The following is a 25,447-nucleotide window of genomic DNA, read 5'->3' on the forward strand; positions in this document are numbered from 1 at the left end:
GAATTAATTTGCAGGTTTCTCTGCAGCTGTGGTCAGGGAGGAACTTCCATCATATCAGCAGTGGACCTCATGACTGGGTGATATCTGATATTTAATCAAAGCCCAATATCGGCAAACCGGTATATTGGTCTAACCCAAGTATGTATGTGAGAGAGAGCAAGTGTGCATGTCTATACTGTACACGTGTGCAAAATGCATATGCATGTCTTAACTCCTGTGTCCTACCTTCCTGTGGCCTACAGTGTGCACCTTCTCATCTCCGTGTGTGTGAAGGAAACATGGATCTATGCCGTCAGTCTGAGAGCATCTCATCTAACTCTGGCCTATAGCGTGACTTCCTAGCCGCTCGTCTCCATTAGCGGTGCTAACTCGGCCCTGCTGAGCCACATGCTCCCTCAATGGAGCCACTCAATTAACAGGCCATGAAGCCCCGACCTCTCCCGACCCCCGCCGACCCCCCCCCCGATGCCCGCAGCTCAGGGTGCGTGACGTGGATGAGGCTGATTTGAAGGAGGGAGGAGGTGGAGGTGAGGGCGTGAGGGGGGGTGGTCAGTGCTCTTTTGTTCCCCTGGTGTCCAGCTTGCCCCCCTCCGCCCCTCGTTTCTTTCATACGGAGTGTGTAATAAATGCCTTTGTTGGTTTTTCCTCTTGTAATGGGTCCGGTGGGAGGCCTTGTTAGAGCGCGGGGTGCGAGGCCAGGAGACCTCAGGAACTCTGGGATTAGAGGCAGCCGTCCGGCCCCCGGACCTGATCCCTCCCCGTCATTCAGCCCAGTGGATGAATATGATTTCCTCAGATCATCTTAATTGCGAAGGCTCTTTTGTTCTATCTCAGGGTGTTAAATACGGGTTCGGTTAGTCATCCAAAGCCCAGCATGCGGTTTGAGGAAGGAGAAAAGGGACGTGTGAATAACAAGAGTGGCACATCAATGATATAATGACCTTTGGTGGTGAATGGAAGGAATCGAAGTAAAACGAGATCCTTAGAATGACGTTAGAGGAAAAGTTGCTGGTTAATGAAGAAAGCTGCGGCGCTAAAGAGGCAGATCTTGACATAATGCTCACAAAGAAGAGAAGCATGTTTGGATTTGTGATAAACTAGGAAATGTTTTTTCTGAGGAACTGGATGTGTTCTTATCCGTAATCTGAAAGGCTCTAGTTTGGGCCACCAAAGGCATATGTATTTGGCTTTTTAAGATTACGGCTTTAGTGACCGCTTTTACCCAAAGTGACTTACAGATTATTCTATTTAAAAGAAATTGAAATGTTCCTTGGATTCTTTAAAAGGATGCATCATTTCCAACACATCTCTATGTCTAATTTGGGACAAATCAGTCTTTTCTTACCCATACAGCACTTTGGGTAAAAGCGTCCAAGAAAAGGCACTCGCAATCTAAACAGTCTAACTTGAAACTGAGCCCAAACACACAAATAATGTCAAGTTGAGTTTCCCAGTGTGTAAAAGAAATTCAAAAACTCCCTGGAATTACACTCTTTAAAACGATGAATCAGTTTCATTGCGTCTTTATATCTAATTTGGGAAAACACAACAAATCTTAAAATGAATGTGTTGAAAGTGATGTATGTTTATGAGTTGAAAATGTGTCTTTTTTATGCATCTCCATGATAATTTTCCCACGCACAGTGTATGGTCAGACCAGATTGGAGGGGCGGTTCAGGCGTTGCAGGTCGCTTTCTGCTTTCACACGCAGGATTTTTCGACCACAGGCGAAGTGTGAACGAGGGAACATTTGTGGGACCGAAATGAACACTGCTCCTACTTTTGTTGATTTGGCATTCACACTGCTAGCCATTTTTTCGGGGAGGAAATTCAAGTGAAGCACTCCCAAGTACTTGTGGAGCACTGAAGGCAATTTCCCCTCAGTCAAGTGGCTGAAACCCTCTCCAGCTGAACAACTTCCTGCGTTTAGTCAGCACCCCCCACCGACACCACTGCTCCATCATCACCCTGCTTAGCTGGCATCAGTCACAACCTCACAGCGGGTCGCCGCTCTCTCCAGAATGGCGACTAGAGGGCTACGACGCCGGCTTTGTTCCCGGATATAATCTGGAACTAAACGAAAAACACATCGCTGAAAATCACAGCCAGAATCGGAGAATGTGGCATTATATGTTATTTTTTTTCTTCCTGTTTTTGTTTTAGTGTTTTTGTCCCCATGCTGTCTTTATGCTGCTTTGTAATGTGCCATGTTCTGTTTTCTGTGTGGACCCAAGGGAGAGTAGCTGCTACATGTGCCGCGCTAACAACACAGCAAATTTAATTCTGCTGATTTTTCAGTGACCATTATTTTGAGTTGACAGGTGCTGATTGGAGAGTTGTTAGTCCACTCATAGAGCCGATGTGGCTGCTTGAAACTATCAAAAGTGTTAAATTAACTCTGATGGGTGGGGACTGATATAAACACTGGCATAGTGTTGAGTTAAAATAACTGTGACGATTCTGCTGTGAAGAATCCCAGCAAATATATAACCAAATAATTAAATTATGCGATCAAAAGACTATGATTGTATCTCATGTACAAGACATGCTACTGCAGCCAGCCTGGCCAAAGCTCAGGTTGACACAAAATCCAAATATCTTTCTTCAGTCAAACATGTAGTTGTTATTAATCAGTTTCTGGGTAACATAAAGATTCTATCAAAATGTCAAATCCACACAGTGGCTTTAGTCTCGGCCCATTATGGCTTGCACAGGGCTGCGGGCTCAGTTCTCCCACAGGGGACCATGAAGTCCTGGGGGAGCCTATTAACCCATTATGTTCCTCTCTGGAGTAGTGTTAAGGACAATCACACATGAGTTGGAGGCTGAGCCACAGGAGGCTGCATCTGCTATAGGAACAAGCCTGTTCACTTCCACGTAGCCCGAGGCGCTGAGCAGCACCATTCCCATGCCGTGCCTTGCTCATGGGCCGATGTGGAACATGCAACTAATGTGACGGCTCAAAAGTGTGATGCGGCCTCTTGGATTCACTAGAAAGCGAGTGATACTCCACTGGAGGAAAGAGGGGAGGCTATTGTTAAGGTGATGTATAATTCCAGCCGAATGAGTTGACAGGATTTGTTCCTTTTTCCTGTTTTTATCAGACTGTGAAGGATTTATTTTAGAAGTTATTTGAGGAGTCGAAGTTCGGCTAGCCCACAGCATCAGGAGCAAGATACTGGAGGCTTAAATGTGCAATGAAACTAACAAATTCAGTTTTGCGCTCTACAATATACAGTGGGACTGAAAGGCCTATTTCAAATCATAATATAGGTCAAACTCAGTTTGCTGTGCAGCCTGCAATCAGTTGTTATTATGCACTTATTATAATTATACCAGCTCACTATGGAATACGTCTTAAACGATAGAAATTAAAATAATTAACATGATGATTTTGTTTAATATGATGATAGTTGTGGAAGACACCGGTAGTACAGACTAAAAAAAAAAAAAGATTTTTTCATATCAGGCTCTATACCTCTGTGTCAAATTTTCCAACATGCTTAAACAATTGCAGGTATGATGCCAAACAAGCACGTTTCTGGAAGACATAGAAGACAATAGAATAATTACCATAATCATAATCATTATTATTTTTTCTGCATTTTAATTAGCCCTATGAAGCTCAATTAAGCTCTTCAGTATAAGCGCCTATTCAGTAAACAGCTGTCCACCTGTCTTCTCTTTCCTGGGAAAAGACTGTGGCGCCTGTTCACGCCGAGGCACCGTCACCAAACCGAGGGGGGAGAATCAGGCGAGGCCCCTGCAGCCAGCGAGGGGCCCGGGGTATGGGGGGTGATTAATGCCACAGAGAAGCAGGAGAAGCAGGAAAAGCATCTTGGAATTATTGCTACTAGCTTGCTAAAGAGGGAAAAGTAAAATAAAAAAAAAACATTAAAAAAGACGACAGCAAATACAAACTACATTAGGCAATTGCAGAAACTGTCATTTGGAAAAGGCTGGATAATGAATATAGCTGTGATTGGGTTTAAAGTGACTAGCAAAGTTATTGATCATCATTAGCTCTATATACATGGGACTAATATTACCTGGAGACGTCCATTGATTTGTAATAATTGTGGTGATCAGCAGTGATTTAATCATGCACAAACCTGATATGTCTGTAATTTGTAAAGGAAAAAGTTCCAGTGCAAATTACCCAAATTAGCACCCAAATTAGCACACTTCAAATTTCACTTTAAATTTTGCTAAATCAGGAAGGACAAATTGTTAAATCTTGATTTTATGCAATTATATCTGGGGCACCGGTGATTTTAGCAAATTCCATTATCCTGTGCCAATGTGTTTATTGATTATATGAGTTCCCCACATAACACTAGTCCCGTGCGAATATAGGACTATAGACATTTTATTGACAAATGCAGGCTGGATTCATTTGGAAATGAAATTTATTGACCATAACATCTGTAGCTGGTGACTAAAGAGAAGAAACAAATTAAAGAGGATAAATATGCTACAATTACACAAGATGGCGCACTACAGGAGATGAGTTCAAGTTAACAAATTGTGTTTATTTTGAAAAAGAGGTTAGTGGAGGAACAACTTAACTTTATAGCAATAATGCTTGTTAACAACTTCACGTTTCTTTCATGGAGGCGTCGGTTATCCACACACTTACTGAACGTTGCTGCGTCACGATGTCATCTCACATTTAAGGAAAATCTTAGTCTTACCAACACGAGACACAGCGAGCATGTCGATGGAAGTGGATTTCCTGTTAAATCCACTCAAAATGCTTCTCCTGCTTCTCCTCCTCCTCTGTGGCATTACTCACCCCCCATACCCCGGGCCCCGAGGAGACCATATCTAACAAGGACACCCGCTTTCTTCGGCTGTTTGATCCCCGAAAGTGAAACTGTGTTAATTACGCGGTGAGAGAAAAACCCCATCTGGATTGGAGGCATTAACCCCTTCCGCAGTGATTGCAATATAGTCATTAAGTATTCAAGAAAGAAGGGATTAAGGATGACTGGCCTTCATCATAACAAGCAGCGACTTGATTGCGTTGCCAGTCGCCTCTCACGCACATTTTTAGACATAAATCTTTATAACATAAATCCATACACATCATAGCAAGCAGTAGGCCTATCGACCTGATCTAAGTTATATGAAGATATAGGGCCTTTTAAGGAAAAAAACATAAATGAATGTTTTCTTAAAATATAATTGCTGTCTATATTGATGGTGATTTGCCTTACAATCATCACTGACTGGAAATTATAGATTTTATTCCACCTTTTCATTTATTACTACTACACTGAATATATACAATATAAAGGCTACAATAAAGCTTAAAGATTGAAAAATAATAAATGCAACAGTACACAATTGAAGGATTTATTTTGCCAAAATAAACCAATATTGCATGTCTCCAAAATACTTTGAATTCACAGCGAATTTTCTCCTCTCTGACAGTGAATGCAGAAGCTGAGGCCTCTCCCTCTTTTTTTTTTTTTTCCATATCTACAGCAAAATAAAATGACAGGCCAATCTGAAACAAACAGTCCATGGAACCACAGTGAATCTTGTCTAAAGGTCCGGGCTGCACTGCATGTAAATGTACAACGATAACATTTTTATTCTAACTAATCACAAACAGTCTAATATGAAAAACAAAGTCACAGAAAACCCCAACCCTAAAATATCAGGAGAAAAGGCATACATAATAAAAAAATAAAAAAAAACACAAAAAAAAAAACATCATTATACTTCTGCATTCTTTCTCATGGAATACTTTTATTAAAAAAAAAGAAAAGAAAAGAAAAGAACTGGTTTGCTATAAAAAAATTTTTAACCATATTTGATTCTCAATTTCTCAAGACTCATTTATTCTGTTTTTATTGAATGCAAGTTTCTGGCTACAGGGGGAATCTGTTTGTCTTTGGTTTTTCCAAGCTGTTGAAATTAAATTCAGTAAATATGTCTTGGCTTGGGATGGGGGGAAATTAGACAGCATTTTCTCACCAAATAGACACGTCATTTCCCAATGCAGCCTCTTCACTGTGTTCACAGGCCTGCAGCACAGTGTAGTGTAGCTGCACAGCGACCTCTAGTGGCCAATAGGTAGTATAACAACCTGTCAATGCCCCCATTATAAGTGATAGGGAGATTTTACAGCATGTTGGTGATTGTCAGCATGAGGGATAAACCTTTAATTTTACAATCTACAGGGGATAAATCTCAAGTGCTGGGATATGAAAACCTCTCTGTGTGTGTGTGTGTGTGTGTGTGTGTGTGTGTGTGTGTGTGTGTGTGTGTGTGTGTGTGTGTTTGTGTGTCTAACTGTTGAGCTTCTCAGCCTCCTCTGTCCTCACAGTGGTCAACTGGTCCTCATGAGCCTCCTCATCTCCAGGCACCTGAGAGAGAGAGAGAGAGAGAGGGAGAGAGAGAGAGAGAGAGAGAGAGAGAATTGATGAGTTTCTAGAGTTATGACCTCAATCTGGAGTGAAACCATCCTTCCATTTTCCTCACTAAATGCATCCTTAGTGTTTCTTTCTCAGGTGCGTAAAGGTGTCTGCCTCCTGCTTTTATGTCATTAATTTTCCCATGGTGCAAAGCGTCCAAATGTCAACATCTTCCAGGCCTTTCCACCTTTCTGAAACACTGGATCTACAGTGCATTTTTCCCCTTTCAGATCCTTATTGAAAGATAAAATGTATAGAGATGAAACTGGAGCTAAGGATGGAAAACCCATGAAACATTCAAATACCGTCAATAATAAGGTCACTGAATTCATCATAACAACATCAAATAGCTTCATACATTTATGTAAGAAGAAGATAGAGAAAAGATCAAATAGCCTTTATAATAATAAAAAAAAAGGAGTAACAGCAAAAAAGGGAGAAAATAAAATTATTTCTAGGGGTTATGAAATATTTGTTCAAGTGATTTAAAAGTGCATTTTATCAAGTAATTAGTCTTAAAAAGATGTTCAATTTGGTTTGAGATTAAGTATATTTGCATTTATGAACAAAATATTTAAATACTATATAGCCTTTAGAAATTCATGGAAAATTCAACAGCATATTCTATATTGATTGATATTGATTGATTGATAAAAATAACAAAATATGTCGCTTTTAGTATAATTATCTATAAAGCCAGAAAAACAGGAGGCATAATTCTGAAAATCATTCCAGAAAGTACACATTATATTACATTCATAAAAAAAAACATAAAATAAAATTAAAAAAAAAGCCTTTCTCTGTCATTTGCAGACATGCAGCACATTGCATTGTGGGACGGCCTGGGGAAGCTAAATGATGTCAGTCAGGAGTGAAAACGCCTGACATCATCCAGGGGGTTTGCTGTATTGAGCACCTGGAGGATTACATCATGTTTCAGTGTGAACTCGCTCCACCTGGCGGTTTGACAGCGCACAGCCAGCGACAGCCGGTTGTTGGTGCGAGGCCGCCATCTTGTGGCCGTTCGGTTAAATCAGAGACTTTTAGTTTTGAATCCACCATCTGTGGTTAAAACCCTTGTTCTGCACTAGGAAAGACTATTTCCTGGAGAAACTGTGTGGTCTAAGTGAGTTTACTTCAGCTTGAGCGGTGCAAAAGTTGACAGAATTAGAGTCAGCCTTTCAAAAGTGTTTCTATTATTAAGATTCACATTTCAGTCTCCACCATTCATTTAAAAAAAAAGAAAGAATAAAAGTTAAATATCTTCAAAAGTATGAAGAGAACCAAAAGGTTGAGTACATCTGCACATCTCCTGAAGAACCTGAACAGTTTAAAGTTGAAACTGAGTCTTCGGTAGTTGGAATCCAAAGTTTTGGAGAGAATAATGAAGAGATGGTGGGAACAGAACGAGAGTTTTGGCTTTCACACAAACCCACTGATTACTCATCAGGCATTCAGGTGACGCTCGGATCAAGCTGAGTGGGTGAAACGGTAGAAGGAACTTAAATTTCCTCAGTCACCACAGCAGCCAAAGGAAAATGGTGCAAATAATTTGTTGTCATGAGACTCCATTCATGCTTTCATCTAATGTTTATTAGAACATGTGATGTGGTCTGCTGTCACCGATTAACGTCTTATTATCTAGAGCAGTGATTCTCAACCTTTTTCATAGGACCCATAATTTAGTCCACATTAGGGCCACGGACCCCCATTTGGTGAGATTTTGTCTCTCGAACCCAAATCTAAGAATATCTTTATTGTTAGCTATATATGATTTTGTCCAGAATCCCATAACTGTATTGTAGGTAGAGAGATAACAGAGAAACTATGATCAAAACAGTCATTCTTCTACATTCTCTAATGGTGTTAACTTCTTGTAAATGAAATAATGCTGAAGTTTAACAATTCATCACTTTGCTGGGGACCCCCTGTAACTCCCTCAAGGACCCCTGGTGGTCCCCGGACCCCACGTTGAGAACCACTGATCTAGAAGACATGTTATGTGTTATGTTATGTTATGTTGTGTTATGTTATGTTATGTTATGGTTACACAATACAGTCATACACAATGTGCTTTAAAGCATAATTTAAAGCATAAAGCAAAACACAATACAAATGCATTTTTTAACCCCTTGCACCCTGATATTCCCCTTAAATTTCACCTTAAGTAGCGTAAAAAAAAATCCGTACTGTACGACAAAGTCACATCCATATTCTGCTCGTTCCAACGCTTCATTGAAGCTGTAGCTGCTTATACTGAGTGAAATATTCAAATCCAAAACAACAGTTTTTATTTCTGCACCATTACAACAAATGGAAGAAAATATAGATGTTTGTGCATCATTTTATTCACATTTCCCTGTAATTCAGCCTGACATGTTTGGTGTCTTTGGAAACCTTGAGATCTTGACTAGAATTCAAAATAAAGTTCTGTGGGTTTGAACAAAGCTTGGCCACGCAACATGCGTTTGTAATGATGGACCTGCCAGTGGGACCGGCAGTGTTTTAAGGCACTGACACTGTGTTATTGTGCATCTTAAAGTTAGTTTCCATTGGTTAGTACACTGGAATACGCCCACCGTAAAGTAAAGTGTCACCAAAACAATAAATGAAGTGGTGAAACTCACCTCCCAGTAGATGCTGTCCTCGAAGCAGATGGTGTCAGGAGGAGCTCCGAAGATGGGCAGCTTCAAAATGAAACCTAACAGAAGAGAGAGTCTCCGTCACTTTAAATGTCAGCTACAATAAATTCGGGTTAGACCGATATCTCAGGCCGATATTGGCCTTTTAATAAAAATCTGATATCAGCCTCTGAGTTTCATCCCCCATTGATATGCTGAAGGCGAGGATCTGATTTTAACAACCAGCTTCGGGGCGTCAGTCTGTAAAACCTGCAGTGAAACCTGTCTCTCCTTCTCTTAAGCAGCTGCCAGCCCTCCTAAAAATGTCATTATCCTGGGTTTCAGTGGAGAGTTTTAGTGTCCCATGGTGGTCTTAATGCTGTTTCAGAGCTTTTCCACCCTGACAAGAAGAAAATTCTGGGGGAAACACTGAACACTTTGGAAATTTTGGAAAAAAAATTTGGAATTGTTTGGCATGGCGATGGTTAAATTTAAACATTTTAAATAACGGCACAAAATATCGGCTATCGGCAGCTGCAGTCCAAAAATATCAGTATTGGCCTTTAAAAATCCATATTGATTGAACCTTTGGTCATATGCAGGGATACTGGTCTTATATTGGACGTACTGATAACTTACAAAGGGAAACCAAAGGAAAACACTCATTGTGGTTGCAAAATACAACATTTTCCCTGTAGGCTGGTGTTTGAAAGTGTCATTTTGAACACTTCCCTGTGTCCAGTTTGGGACGACACACCCTGATGTCACTTTTAAACACAACATACTGTATGTTAATAACGACACACACTGACATCTTCTTCCTGGTTGTCCTGTGTGTGACATTTACTCTGTGCGAGTGAACGTTTTCAGCTGCTAAATACTAATAAGCTTGTTCAGTGAATGTACAGGGATATTTTAAATAGGCATTATGTAATCTATAACCTTTATTGATCTCTATCGGTGACATGATAGAACTTTTCTCTCCCTAAACATGTCTGGGGCAGTAAACATCTTACACTCTCTTGATACTAGGGATGGGACGATATATCAAAACTCAATATAATCGCAATACAATAATGTGACAATGCGTATCGTGGATCAGAAAAATGAATCGTGATATTAGCTCCGTTTTATTCTGCTGTAGTAATCACAAATGAGACACTTGACCATCACAGTTTCGCAAGCCCTCAATCGAAATTATATTATTTGCAATTTATAATGACATTTTTAAATTGTTTACGTTCTAGCAAGCCAATGGCATCGCTAGAAAGATTTGTGTCTCAGAAATAAACATAATTCTACACAGTCGGACTCTGTCGTCACTGAACTTTAATTTATTACATCGTATCGTGGTTGTATCGAATCGTGAATCGCATATCGTGTAATGAATAGAGATAAGCAGATCGTCCCATCCTTACTTGATACATACTGTTTTGAAAAGTATCTCAAACTCGTCCTTTTTAAGACGCTCTCCCCTCTATCAAATACAACGAGGAAAACGTCAGATTTGAGTCTCAGATTTGAGTCTCGCCTCTCTCCCGGCCGCTCTGCACCTACCGACGATGAGGCCTCCCAGCAGGGCGATGCCCAGCGTGACGGCCAGGGAGATGGCCTGCCGGACGCCCTGGAACGACGCCTCCACCTTTCCGCTCGCCACGTCAGGGAACACATCCGCCATCCTGACACACACACACACACACAGAGAGACGACACACAAGTCAGCTCAGGTTTAGCATTGTTAGATCATTCATATGGCTTATGTTTCTCATCATAATCAGAATAACTTTACTGGGAAAACGAAATATGAATGAATGAATGATTTTTTTTTGTGTCATACCATCTAAACAACAACATATAAGACACAGACTTCCGGGTCACTCAGCATAATAGCACAAACTAATATAATACACAGCAACTACTTATATATACAATATACTGTATGTTTTCTGAGTGTCCATGCTTCATCTAAATAATACACAAAAGCAAATGTTTCCACCTCGCACAATTTTTTCATGATTTCTGAGTCTTCCATCGATAAATAATAATCTCTGTCGATCTTATTAAACAAACCAATTCTGTTCTTCATGGTACAATCGACAATATAAAACAAAATGAACTTCATTTTAAATTTCCTTTAACCCACATGAATGACAGGGATTTGTCTTGGGGGCACTGACTTATTGATTGAACTAATTGCGCAACACAAATATATACTGACACACACAGTATAGAGACAACAGGACGTCCCGTTCAGTACCAGGAGACAGGACAGTACAAGACACACAGTAAAAAGATCAGAAGAATCAGTCTATACAGTAAGGAGCTCAGGTTAATGGATCAGTATCTTCTTTTAAATCCCTAGTAAAAATGTATTTTTATAGAAAAGCCTCTTTATATAACGGTTCTATTATTAATGCCCTGGTTCTTTACTATGCTATATTTTTTGTCTTTACTTTCTAGTTTTCAGTGTGTTTGGTTTTTAGCCTGTTTTTACTCTTCTGTAAAGCATGTTGTTTTGATAAGTGCTATGTAAATAAAGTTTACTATTATTATTATTATGATATAGTTTTACTGTGTTCTGCAGTCTTGCTCTGAATGAGGAATGTGAGAGTAGCTTGTGTTCTGCTGCCAGCATGGTGAAAGCTGATCTGTCATTGTAGTCACAGTGCTGCTATCTGCAGCCAAACTCTACTGCAGGCAAACCCATGCAGAGATATCGTAGTCAAACTGCCTATGAGAAAATGTGGAAATTCAGGATAAACCACTGTGATTGTTTTGTTTTTTAGATGAAATCAGTCAAGCTGAAACTTGTCAAAGCTACTTAATCATCCCACAGTAAACTTGCTGCAGGGTAATCTAGCTCCTAATAACAGAGGCTTTGCCATGTTTTTTAAAAACTTTTTTATTTATTTTTTATTTATCCAGGTATCCTTTTATCTATCCAGGAAAGTTTTGCTGAGCATGCATGCATTTTTCAACAATGCTCTGCTTTCACATTCATACAGTTAAACACACTCACACCTGCTGCCCAGTACAGCCACAACCTTCTGATGCTGTGCTATGCAGAGGTGGAAAGTAACTAAGTAAATTTACTCAAGTACTGTACTTGTACTTTTTCCTCCACTACATTTACCTGCTGGAGTTACTAGTTACTTTGCAGAATAAGGTTTTAAATGCATAAGCTCATAAAATATGTTGCATTGTTAGAGTTTAAACTCCCCAACAGTATATGGAGCAGTTAGACCGACAACATTAAAATACTTCTTACAGGTTAATGCTTCAATAATTTAACACTCTGAAAGAATGAGGACTTTTACTTTGGATACTTCAGTACATTTTACTGCTAATACTTCTATACTTTTACGTAAGTAAACTTTTGAATGTAGAATTTCTACTTTTAATGAAGTATTTTTCCATTATGGTATTGCTACTTTTACTTGAGTAAAGGATTTGAGTACTTTTCCCACCACTGTGTATATGATATTGATACCGGAGCACAGGAACAGACAGGAGTCGATCTGATCAATTAGTATATTAGGTTAATAAGCTTAATGATGCATCATTGGAGAGGAACAACATGAACAAAGTCTGACGTTGCAAGCTTTTGCTGGTTACGATAGCATCGGTAATACGCTCACCCATCTCCGTAGACATCCTTGGTTGCTATGGCAGCAGTAACGGCGCCCACGATAGCACCCAGGACGCCAGGCATGCCGTGCAGGTTGTGAACCCCACAGGTGTCTTGGATCTTCAGCTTTTCCTCCAGGATGGGCTAAAAGGAGGAGAAGAAGAAGAAGAAAGGATGCCAATTGGTGGACACTTTTATCCAAAGCTTCTTACAGTATCATGAAACATTTTAGGCCCAGTGGGAATCAAACCCCATGCTCCACCCACTGAGCTGTATGTAATATTCGGGCAAGTAAGTGTAGGTTGTTTTGGGTCGGATTAAATAAAATATTAATATATGACTACATCTGTACTCTGAAACACCTCAAATCTATAAATACACATGGACCTTCCAAGTATGTTGCTGCCAGTTTCTCTTAACGCCTGCTGGCATTACAATGTTATTATATTTTACCCATTTAAATTTAGTTGACAGCAGAAACAGCTGAGTCGACATGTGTGTTGTGACAGGCTAACACAAATTAGATGGCTGGATTTGTTTCACTGATTAGATGAAAATTCTTAGTTTGGATATAAGGGGGATGAGTGTGCACCCAGCTAATTAGTATTTTTTTCCTTGGTAGTGTGTTTGTTTTTGCTTTTTTTACAATTAGCCCCGCCTCTCATGTGTACACTCTACACCCAAGACTGAAACATGAAACATGAAATGCGAGGTCGTCCGTACCGAGAGATACTTGAAGCCCAGGACAGAGATGATGCCAGCCAAGAAGCCGACGATCATGGAGCCGTAAGGTGTCAGCATCATTTCACCGGCCGTTCCCGCGGCAACTCCACCGGCCAGGGCGGCATTCTGGATGTGGACCTGAAGAGAGGAGAAGGGCATTAAGATTTCATATGGCACATCTTTATTACATTACATTTTAGGCACTTAACGTCCACTCACTTTCGGTGGAACAGCACCCTGATGTTGCACCACTCAACACTTGTCAACTTCAAATAACTGTCAGGCAGAGCTGCTCTGGAGGCAGAAATAATCTTGTTGCTTGAGTTAAACCTCAGTGGGCGGAGCCACACTAACACTTTTTCTGGCAAAGTCACATCAGACTGAAGCCCAATGAAAAAGACAAGAGGTAAGAGAGGAGGAAGATAATATTATGAAGCCTATAGTGCTTTTTCTACTAGCTGATAAACTGTAATCCAGCCATACTAAGTTATCTAGGTAAACTAGTTAGCTAGCTGCTGACCTTCTAAGTTCAAAGTTCACGTTTCCCAGTTAGCTAACTTCTGCTCGTTGTGGTTCTTTGGCTCCGCCCACTGAGGTTTAACTCCACCAACACCAGTCAGATTATTTCTGCCTCCAGAGCAGCTCTACCTTCGAGAAACTAAAATAAAACTCTAACCTGCAAAACAGTGAGGCGAACAGATCTGCACACCAGAAGAGGTTGCAACTTAAAAAATGTGCATAACAGATGAGAAGGAGATGAGACTTTGTCATGTGACCAGCAGGTACTTTCCAAACAATAAATCATTTTGCATCATGTTACTGCCTCTTTCATGTTATGTGGGGGGTGTGGCAGCAAAGTAGGAATGCATTATTTGATTTGCTATGCCGACACACAAACCCTTTACAGACGAACTGATTCCGTCAGTTGATTAGCTTGTCTTCACTATCAACAGGCTATATGGCGTGTCCACTCCCTTCTCAAGTCTTTGCACTGAATATGATTCTCTTTTGTTTGATTGCTATCAGTGCAGGAATGTCTCATCTTGATTCCCGTATGATTCACTGTCGACAGCTGAGTTGTCAAACGCCGTGACAAAAACAATACACCGTTTCACTCACCTGATGAGATACCATGTGACTCAGCTACAGTAGAAAAGGTGCATCGCTCCAACTTGATTTTTTTGGACAGGTGACACATTCGTGAAACTTTATCTTGTGAGAAACTCTGTAGCGATTTTTAAACCCTGATAACCCAAGATCTGCAGTTCTGACAAAGTCCAGATGTTATAAAACCCTTTCTGCCTCTTGCCCTCGGCTCTTATTTCCTTACCAACATTTCTCTCTCATCCATGATCATTTTAGGGTCACAGGGATATTTATTACATCCCTTTTCGGACTCTGTATTGCCCTTCACCCTTCTTAATATTGGTTGCTTGTAATGTTGGTGAACTAGGAACTCAAGCATCTTCTACTTCATTGTAAGGTACTCTGGATAAGAGTGTAAGATAAATGCTTATAATGTAAATTAATGAACATTGTCAGATTTAATCCTGGCCTAGGCCTTATTGTACTATATTCTATGGCAAGGCTTCTAAGGCTAACCAAGAGTTTAGTGCAGGACTAGCTACGATTAAGCAATATGTTATATTGCTTTTATACAACAGTTCTATAAACAAAGCTATTTATCAAGTAATGGTAATTTGAGACAACAAATTATGATTTTTGTCTTTTGTTCGTCTCTGGATTCCACTGCCAACACATAAACTGTTTCTATTATAACAGCTGTAAAGCGGAGTGATACGTATAGTAAAACGTCCCACTGCTGTTATACTGAATAGCAGCACTCATGGAATGCCTCCTGTCCAATCAAATTACTCAATTGGAACTACCTGTTGTATAATTAACAATACAATCACAGAAGTCAGTGTTGAGCTAACTGTTGCAGTGTGAAAAAGGGGTAAATTAGCTGAGGACTAAGGATAACCCTGGACTATATGTGCAGTGCGGAGACGCTGAAGTGTCCCAGTACTGGCTGGACACCTCAGTCTCAGTGTTGGTTCCTGTTTCCTCACCATGTCCAGCTTGCCGTCGTGGGCCGTGAGGGCGGACAGGGCGTAGGTGGACAGAGTGCAGGCTGCCAGGGAGTAGTAGGTGTTCATGGCCGTGCGGTGCTGGTCGTCTCCGTGGGCCGTCACGGCAGAGTTAAAGCTGGGCCAGAACATCCACAGGTAGATGGTGCCTGAGCCGAGATACGACAGATCATCAGATCATACAACAGATCATCAGGATGTCACTCTTTTGGCTTGTCACGAGAAATTAAGTTAAATTAAAGCTGCGCTGGGCTTCATGACAGTTGAATTGTTTGACTTCAATACCCAGAAATCCTGTGGTGACATCAGTAAACTGCAAAAAACCAAACCCAAGAGAGGAGAGAGGAGGAGATCTAACTTTGGTGAGTCCAGCTTCCTCTGCTGCTGTTTAGGAGACAGTTTGGATTTCGCTCTTAAGTTTCAATTCATTACTTACCTACAGAAAAGATTTCCCACCAGCGTCGATACCGGCACCAGAATTTCATTTGACAGAGCATAAACATGCAGGTGTATTTTTACATAACAATCTTGTATATTGAAGCTTTAAGATCTGTTTGACTATAGGTCTTGAGTACAGATGCATATCAAAAACCGCTGCCTATTAGTTCATGCTGTATTCTCAAGATGAGAACTCAAGTTTTATTTTTTCTCATGGAAACTGACTGATTCCATTTTGAAAGCCAGATGGCATTTACAAGAGTTAAATTGAAAATAATTAACTCTTATGCACAATGAAATGTACTTTCATTTGATAAAGAAAGGTATCAAAAAAAGTAGTACTTTTGAACAGGTATCAAATTTGAAAGTATCAGAATTGGTATAAAAAAAAAACTCAATGCAAAGATTCCCAGCCCCGGTCTTGTGGCTCCTCACCGATCATAGCGAACAGATCAGAGTGGTACACCGAGCTGTTCCGGTGTTTGCTCTTGTCCAGGTTGGGCCGGTAGAGCACCCGGGTCACCACCAGGCCGAAGTACGCTCCAAACGTGTGGATGGTCATGGAGCCGCCAGCATCCTTAGCCTGAAGGAGAGTTAGTTTGTTTTAAAACCTGCAGTGTATGTGCTAGTCCAGGAGATGACTTGAGGAATATGGACTGTGACTGTGTGCATGAGGAGTTTCATTCCAAAACGAGATATAAACCATTTGAAAAAAGTGAAACTGCAAAATGGTTGACGTAGCATTAAAACAAATTATGATGCGTTTAAAATGATAGTAGCTCATTTTAGGGTTAGGGTTAGGGTCTCCATCTTTGTTTCTCAGCGCTCATTGCTGTGGTGTTTCTGCACTGCACTTCCCACAGATCACCTGTCAATCAAACAGTGTGGGCGGAGCTTGGATTCTCTGTTGATGCAGTTTGAGTTTCTCTTTTCTTTGTCTGTTCAGCCATGGTGGCTATCACTGCTCATGCTAACTACCCAGTTCTTCTTCTTCTGTTTATTCCAGAAAAATAAAATGCATCACTTCCTGTACAGCAGTAGATTTTTCTCAGTGAAGAGCTACCAGACACCGAGTGTTTAGAACAGACGATGGAAAAGCTTTCATGAACTTGATATAGGTTGAATCACTGTTGAGTTATATAAATCAGCTATGGAGAATAGGAAAATGGACATTTATTTAGATGAAAATGTCGCAGATTATTACTTCAAGTAATTATTACAATATTTATTTTCAAAATGGATATATAGCATTTTGGAATAGACCTCTTCATATAAACTATGTTAACTCACCCCCAGAGCAGACAGCAGGATGAACTCATTGACAGCGAACAGAGTGACTTCAAATAAAGCCATGACCAGCAGCTGGACCGGGCTGGTTTTACCCAGGACCGCTCCAAACGAGATCAGCACAGACCCGGTGCAGAAGTCAGCATTGATCATGCTGAAGAAGACAGAATCAGTGAGAAACTGCATTTACAAATGTTTGAGGAAGTTAGCTGACAGTAAGTGGAACTGCAAAAGACAGTAACATTACTAGGTTGTAGTACTAGAGGTAAACAGTAAGAAGTGAAATTGCCATGAATAAAACTCCTTATTTAAGTTCACATACTTAATAATGAATATAGTAATAATTTGAATAATAACTTTATTTATATAGCTTTTACTGAAAATGGTTTACAAAGTGTTTTACGGACCAGCAAAAAATCAAACAAGACGAAACAGCGGCAATAAAACAACAGTAAATAGAAGAAATGAGAACTGTAAGAACAGTAAAGGAAAAAAAAAGAAGAAAAGAGTGGTAGAGAAAGTAAAAAGTAAAAAGAAGCAAAATAAAATAAAATCAAGTATGGCATGGTATCATTGTATGCCTTTTTGCATTTGCATTGAAATTTTGTCTGTATGAGATATATGGCCTATTGAACTGTTTTTGTATAGCAAGAGCTACAAGAGAGGAGCAATGGGAGAAAGTGATGTGTGTGTGTGTGTGTGTGTGTGTGTGTGTGTGTGGGTGAGTTCATGCATGCTTTGGCGTGTGTGTGTTAGAGAGGGGAATGAGGACAATGAAAAAGAGAAATAGAGTACATATTTTGCATATTCAGTATACTTATCTGTGTATATGACATATGTGTGTGCGTCTGTGTGTGTGTGTGTGTATGTGTGTGCATTCGTACATGCATGTTACGCACGCACCTCTCCACCCCGATGTGGATCTTGCCGCCGTGCATGCCGTGGAAGAAGCCCTGCATGAGCGTGGCCCACTGCAGGGCGAAGGCCGCGATCAGGAAGTTGAAGCCCACGCTGCTGAACCCGTAGCGCTGCAGGAAGGTCATGAGGAAGCCGAAACCGATGAAGATCATCACGTGCACGTCCTGGAAACCTGCAACGACGCACAAAACACGTGAGGCTGAGACCTGAACGAGATCCTGAGCCTGGAGGGGCAGAGCTCGGTGTTTGCGGCCTTTTCTATCCGTGTACGTTTTATTTGGTGGAGAAGAAGGACTTGGTAGATGAGAAACAAATGAATCCGTGTTCATCAACTTGTAGGCTTACATTAAAGTGATGGTGAACTTAGTAGTACCTTGGGTTGTGTATCTTCCTCCATGATATAACCCCAAAAATTGGTGATTCTCTGTTATCTGTTGCTCCGGTGGGGGAGATTGGAGAATTGTGTTTGTTTTCTCTCTCCATTTACTGCCATTGTATGGAGGAACAGTCTGAAAATCACACTTCTAGCACATAAACGAACACGAACAAAGCAGATTCTGACAATATATAAAAAAAACTAGTCCTGTCACTGAATTGTGGTGTTGAGGTGTTTATTAAACTTTTCGATTTGAAGAAGTGTAACACTGAAAGAAGAAGAAACTAGTATGAAAACTAGTACAAAAGTAAGAAAGTAGTATGTTTACCAATAATTGTAAATAGGCGAAAAAAAATGAGAGACTCGTTTTTTCTATATTGTCAGAATCTGCTTTGTTCGTGTTCGATTATGGGCTAGAAGTGTGATTTTCAGACTGTTCCTCCATACAATGGCAGTGAATGGAGAGAGAAAAAAACACAATTCTCCAATCTCCTCTACCGGAGCAACAGATAACAGAGAATCATGGATTTTGGGGTTTTATCATGGAGGAAGATACACAACCCAAGACACTACCAAAGTTCAACATCACTTTAAAATTCTGCTTCGTTTTTTGCCAATAAAAAGGTTAGCAGTTGTGTGGCAACAGCACATCAGTGAGGAATAGTGGAAAAGTGGCTTCACATCGATCTCATATTTACTCAGACCATCTAAGACTATCAACATCCACAAAAAGCCATGTGATCACTGCCAACCACTCTATCACTTCAGGGCTTTGTCATTCAAAACAGTCATTCTTTGTGAATCTGCACAGTTACATAAGCAGTGGTCAATGGGCACTTTGCAGGTTCAGCTGCCCCAGATAGACCACTACACACTATGTGACTCAAGAGTGTTTTTTTAGATTATTTTTTGGTCATTTTTGAATGTTGACAGTAGCGATAGATAGGAAAGATGGGGTGAGAGAGAGGGGGATGACATGCGACAAAGGTCCCAAGCCGGATTTGAACCCAGGACAACGCGGTTACATGGGAGTTTTACAGTTTTATTCTATATAGTGCTCTATATTAATTTTGAAAAAAGAAGTTCACCACTCAGTATCTTTAAAATATAGATGGTGATAGTTGAATAGAAGTGGTCGTTTATTAAATAAGGACTACTAGGACTACTCATTTGTTTTAAATATGTGGCATCAATACTTTTTTAAGAGTATGTGTCACTTTTTTTGAAATGGTGATCTCAGTGCAACTCTCTGAGCTCGCACCCCGGTGCTTCACTCTGTCCTCCCCTCTCTCCCGGTTCACACAACCTGCTAGAACTGCATTGTAACTCTCCTTGTTTGGCCCAAACTGCCAGACAATATAGCACTGTGCCGTGGCTGCTGTCGCCATGGAGACGGATAATTGGCATGACCGGTGGAGGTGTTGCCAGCGTCCCCGTTGGCATTTTGGCCCAGATTCGCGGTGCCATCCGCAGGGACGCCAACACACCGAAATGACAGGGTTTACTGGGTGCAATTAGTATCATCTTGAACTGTATTCTGCACAATCATGCATGCAGGTAGCACATGCAGTTTAAAAGCGTCCATTGTAAATCTTGTATGCATGTATTAGGATTCGACTGATGGGTTTTTGAAGGTGGATACCAATAATTTTGGATTGAAGCTGCCGAAATCTAAAGTCTTCAGTGTTTCCCGCCAGGATTTTATTCTCTGCAAGGTGTAAAATCCTCTGAAACAGCATTCAGACCATCGTGGGACACTAAAACTCTTCATTGAAATCCAGACTAATGAAATTCTTAGGTGGTTTAGCAGCTCCTTAAGGCAGGTTTTGAAACTGAATCTAAAACTAAAATCCTAAAATCCTCCCATCCATCATATCGACGATGGGCAACATTGACTGGCCAATGCCCATTTTTTATCTACCTTTTTTTTGGCATTTAGCTGATGAATCTTAGCAGTGTCTTACTCATGAACTCTTGAACAGGACACACTGCTGCAGTAGGGATCTAACCTGTGACCTTTCAGTTATGGGTCCTATATGTATTTGCCTTCAGGTATTGCGCAAGAGGGAGACAAGAGGCATATTTCCAGTTGACATACCATCCTTATCTCAAGGGAACGTACAGACAATACATTCACTTCAGATGACCTGCACATGCTTAAATCACAAGCCGCACATGATCCTGCTTTAGAAAAACCAGTCAAGCATGCATTTGTGTCTTTACAGCACTGTATAGGTGTGTGGAGTGTGAACTTGTCTGTTTATAGAGCATCTTCTGCAAATGTGTACTCAGAGTAGGTTGTGTAAATTAACAGGTGAAGAACAGTCTGCACACTGCAAGGCTGCCTTTAATTCTTTTAATGCACCAGAGAAGAGAAGTGACGTTTCGAGCACAAAAAAGAGTTTTGAGCACAACATTTCAAGCACAAAAGACCATTAAAAGAATTAAAGGCTTACTGAGGAGGATTTTGGCTTGTAAACACCTCTCCTCCCTAGCTCAACAGGACATGACACACACGCCCCCTGAACGCGGTTGCCAGAAAAGTACAAAACAGTAAAAAAAGTTAAAAAATAAATAAAGAAATACAGCGAGGCAAAACAGCAGACAAGGCTCGTTCCAAAACAAAAGTGAATCTGGGGTTTGCTTTCATCCATTGGCGAGTATTGAAGGAGAGGATGGAGATGAAGAGCCTGTTTTCTGTTGGACAGGCAGCTGCCGGTTAGCTTAACTATCTATATTAGCTACTACAACAAAGCTACGCTAACAACAGTAGCTAGCTTAGCCTACTCTGTATTAGAGTTCGGACCGCTACCGCAGCCAGCGAGGCTTTTAGATATAAAACGATTCAGCAGTTGACGCTCAGAAATGTCCCGAACATTCAGAAATAAGAAAATCCAGGCAGAAGGCAGGCTCTCTGCACACACACACACACACACACACACACACACACACTGTCACACACTACCAATAGGCCATAAGTCATGATTGAGTAGGATCATTTTTGGACGAGTTTATGCTATGTCATGGGGGAAAATCCTGCTCAGTATGCCTTTAAAAGAATTAAAGGGAATTAAAGGGAGTTAGGGAGCCTTGCAGTGTGCGGACTGTTCTTCACCTGTTAATTGACTTCTGTCCAGCTCCTGTCCCAGATAAGGACAATGGATGTGCGTGCCGCCACCACTCTGCTGTAGGTTTTGTACACACATGGCACTGAAACATGAAGGTGATCTTCCATCCAGCTCAGCTCACGTGACGGTGAAGGTTAACAGGTTAAAGATTATCTGAAGCCATTAAATCTTATAGACCTTTACACTCTGCTGCTGCCCCTTATTTATCTAACCTTGGACAGGTTTTCCTGTCAATAGCTTTCAGTGGTTTGGCAGTGGAGTCAAGAATACTGCGTCTAATAATGATAGCATTAGTGTGGTTCTTTATTGATCCTTTTCGCTTGAACTTGGGTCTTTTCCGGTTGAAGGACGGCCTCCATAACCACTAGTCCACCTTGCTGTCTAATCTACTAACAGCTCTACTGTATCTGAAGAGTTTTATTTGAAAATGAGATATTCACCATCTGAAAAAAGTGATACCCACTCTTACAAAATAACTAATTGCATGACATTAAAGCAAGTTCTGGGAGTTTTTTAAAGGATTTAAGTCCATAGCTGGCAAAATAATAACATAAAATAATAACATCTATATTTTAGATATGTTGATAGTTAATAGTTGATAGTTCTTCTTCAAAATGGATAAATGGTGTTTTGGAAACGCACTCTTCATATTAAAAGTGCAATTCATTCAAATGACCAAACAAATCAGGTCAGGTTTGGAGACTTGATGTGAACCTGACTTTGATGTTTTTCTCCTAACCCTGAACTATTCACCTCTCATATCATTGGGTACAATATATTCACAGTAAATAACCTGCCACGCACAACCAGGTTGCAGGTCTGCTGTCCTTGGGCCATGCATGTCAGTGACACGCTATAACTTGTCAATCTATCTGCATCAATGTCATCAAGACAAATTCTTTTTCATGTTTGGCGATTCTGATTCACATTTTCCCTCCCATCTATTATTTTTCTTCCACTCCTTTCTCTCTCTCTCTTGCATTTGCCAATATGTTAGGCTGATACTGGCCTTTTATTGAAACTATTCTGGATTTTAGTGTCCCATGATGGTATAAATGCTGTTTCAGAGGCTTTTCCAACCTGACAAGAATACAATTCTGATTGAAACACTGTATACTTTAATTTTTTTGAATTTTTGCCATGAAAATTTACTTAAACATGTTTAAAAATGTTGCATGTCGGCACAAAATGTCAGCTATTGGCAGCTTTAATTCAAAAATACTGGTAGTGGTATCAGCCTTCAAAAACCCATATCGGTCAAACCCTACAGGTTCCCTCAGCCTCAGGCTAGAAGCTGTTTCCAGGTAGGCAGTTAATTAATATGAGTGACAAATCTTGGGGCGGGAACCTGTCCAACTGATGAGGAGGAGGGCAGGGCTAACAATACACCCAGCTGCCTGAAGGCAAAATGTTGCATATTGCAGCTTTAGACAGTGCTGGACTGAGAGTATTCCTCTCTCCACATTCCCATGTCTCTGTTCTCTGCCCCGGGCCAACCCAGACACCTGCAAGGCAGCGCAGGGAGAGAGAGAGAGAGAGAGAGAGGGAGAGAGAGGGAGGAAGAGAGAGAGAGAGAGAGAGAGGGAGGAAGAGAGAGAGAGAGAAGGTGTGTTGTAACAGGTAGACCTGCAGGCCTGGAGGTGTGCAGCAGTCAGACAGACACACACTCTGACAGTGTTGGACTTGTTAAGACACGCCCACCAGCTGCCTCTCACCCATGTTACTTCAGATTGATTTGTTAAGGTGGAACTGTGGGCGGATGAAGTGGCTCGGAGGATTATAGCGATGAATGGAAATGTAAACGCAGGTGTGTATTTGTAACTGTCAGTGTACTCTAACTGCAAATGTAAATTTAAAAGTAAACATACACCTGCAACTGTCAGGATGATAACCGAGACAGAAAGTGTTTCATGGCCTCTATACTTTTCTGTGTGTCTTTTCTGACACTTATGTTTTCTGTTTAGCGCCTAAAATTGTAATTCATTTCAATGTTACCTTAAATTCAGTAGTTACTATTTCAAAAACAGAACTATTTTGTATGCAAAGCTTTTAAGTTGACCCACAACTTCATTAGCAACCCATTTTTTTTTACTTTCAGCATTCATTTTCAAAGTGTACATTAGGTGTCAATTTTGTGAAACGTTGGACAGAAAATCGTTTTTATAAAACAAAAAATGAGCGATTTACTGATTGATAATGCATTTCACCTCCAGCCTGAGGGGAAAAAACGATTTTTCTACACCATCAATCCTTGTAAATCAGGAAATGAATAATGAGAGAGATCAATGGATCAGCCTCTATGGGACATCAGTGGACTGGAAGACATCTCCATGAGCTGTTCACTCGCAAAGAATGGGCCCGCAAACACCCATCCAATTAGGAAACAAGAAAGCTATGTACTGCTGCTCAGCAACTTTTTGTCCCTTTACACAGGATGCAATATTTCCCACACTAACTAGCAGGGATCGAAAAGTGACAGTCTGACAAAACAAAAACAAAATGTCCTGGATATGTGAAGGAGCTGAGATAGCATGCAAGGTCGGCATACTTACAAGTATGTCAAAAATCATTGAGGGTGCATGTAAGAGAGGATGAAGAAGATTTTAGGGTTAGTGAAGTGTTAAGCATCATTAGAGCAATAGCAACTGTTTCTGTATTTAAGATGAAATCATTCATCGGTGCCAAAGAAATATATACATTTTCATCGGCCCCACCCGAGAAAAAAACATATAATTGTTAGGCAATTATATGTTAAAGTTAGATAACTTGTGAAATTATTAGTCAATGAATCTCACTTTGCTTCTATGTCTTTACAATGCAATATACTGTAGTTGCAGCACTGTGCTATTCCCATTAATGTAGCAATGTTTAGTTTTTGGAGCCTCAATCTAAAGCCTCTCATTAAATGAAGCCAAAAGGATGTACCAACAGCATCTTTGATCCTCAAATTCCATCCCAACTCTTTAAAAGTATCCCCATCCCTTAATTATAGGCAGGTAAAAAGAAATTCAGGCACTTATTACTGTTCAGAGCCAAAGCATCTCCACCCATGACCCCAGCCGTAACCTCTGACCCCCCCCACCTCCCCATCCCTTCCAGAAATCCACAGGTCACTCACTTGGGTAGCGGAAGTAGAAGTCGTTCTCATAGTCGGAGTGGTTCTTCAGATGCTCGTGCCACTTCTTGGCGTCCGTATCGTGGTCGTATTGCACCAGCGCGCCGAAGAGGATGATGAGGATGACCTCCAGGATGATGCAGATCAGCGGCAGCTTCAGCCGCATGTTGGTCGCTGCGTCCGTCATGTTTCTGGGTGCGAGGAGGGAGAGTGTGTGGGGCGGGGGGGGGCGGTCTTCTGTTGGAAGCGTCTGAGGCCTGTTCTTAGGTTGGGGGATGAAAGGGATTAAAGATCCAGCTAATTTCCACAGAGAGTAAGGCACAGTCTCTCTCGCGCACCCAGCGGTGTCTTCAGTGCAGAGAGGGGAGCCAGTGTGTGAAGGTGGAGGGAGAAGCCAGCAGACAGACACATGGGTTGGTCTTACTTGTTTTGTGTTTTTGTCCTGCTGGTTCACGCCCACCAGACCTGCCTCTGCCGCAAATAAGGCAGGGCCAGTCTTAGCCCCTCCCTTCTCCTACTGTAGTTTTTAAGGTGGTCTGAAATGTTTGGGCTCACCTTAAAGTAATAATCTGTGACTTTTCCATGTGATTGAATGTCTGTTTTGCTACTCTCTATCTTCAGTTGATATAACACAGTAGTGATTCAACCTATATCCAGTTCATGAAAGCTTTTCCATTTGCTGTTCTAAACACCCGGTG

General features: G+C 40.9%; 1 protein-coding gene across 1 annotated transcript; it reads right to left on the reverse strand.

Moving 5' to 3' along the window:
• Positions 1–5,344: 5,344 nt before the first annotated feature.
• rhbg (Rh family B glycoprotein) lies at positions 5,345–25,149 on the reverse strand. The gene is made up of 10 exons (XM_071910138.2): positions 24,753–25,149; positions 18,116–18,302; positions 17,216–17,366; positions 16,361–16,508; positions 15,470–15,636; positions 13,398–13,535; positions 12,685–12,818; positions 10,604–10,725; positions 9,053–9,126; positions 5,345–6,377 (listed from the first exon to the last, which is right to left on the reverse strand). The coding sequence occupies exons 1-10, from the start codon at positions 24,934–24,936 to the stop codon at positions 6,300–6,302; spliced, it is 1,383 nt and encodes a 460-aa protein (XP_071766239.1). The 5' UTR covers positions 24,937–25,149; the 3' UTR covers positions 5,345–6,299.
• Positions 25,150–25,447: the final 298 nt, after the last annotated feature.

Source organism: Centroberyx gerrardi, chromosome 12 (genome assembly GCF_048128805.1).
Source record: "Centroberyx gerrardi isolate f3 chromosome 12, fCenGer3.hap1.cur.20231027, whole genome shotgun sequence".
Lineage (NCBI taxonomy): Eukaryota > Metazoa > Chordata > Actinopteri > Beryciformes > Berycidae > Centroberyx > Centroberyx gerrardi.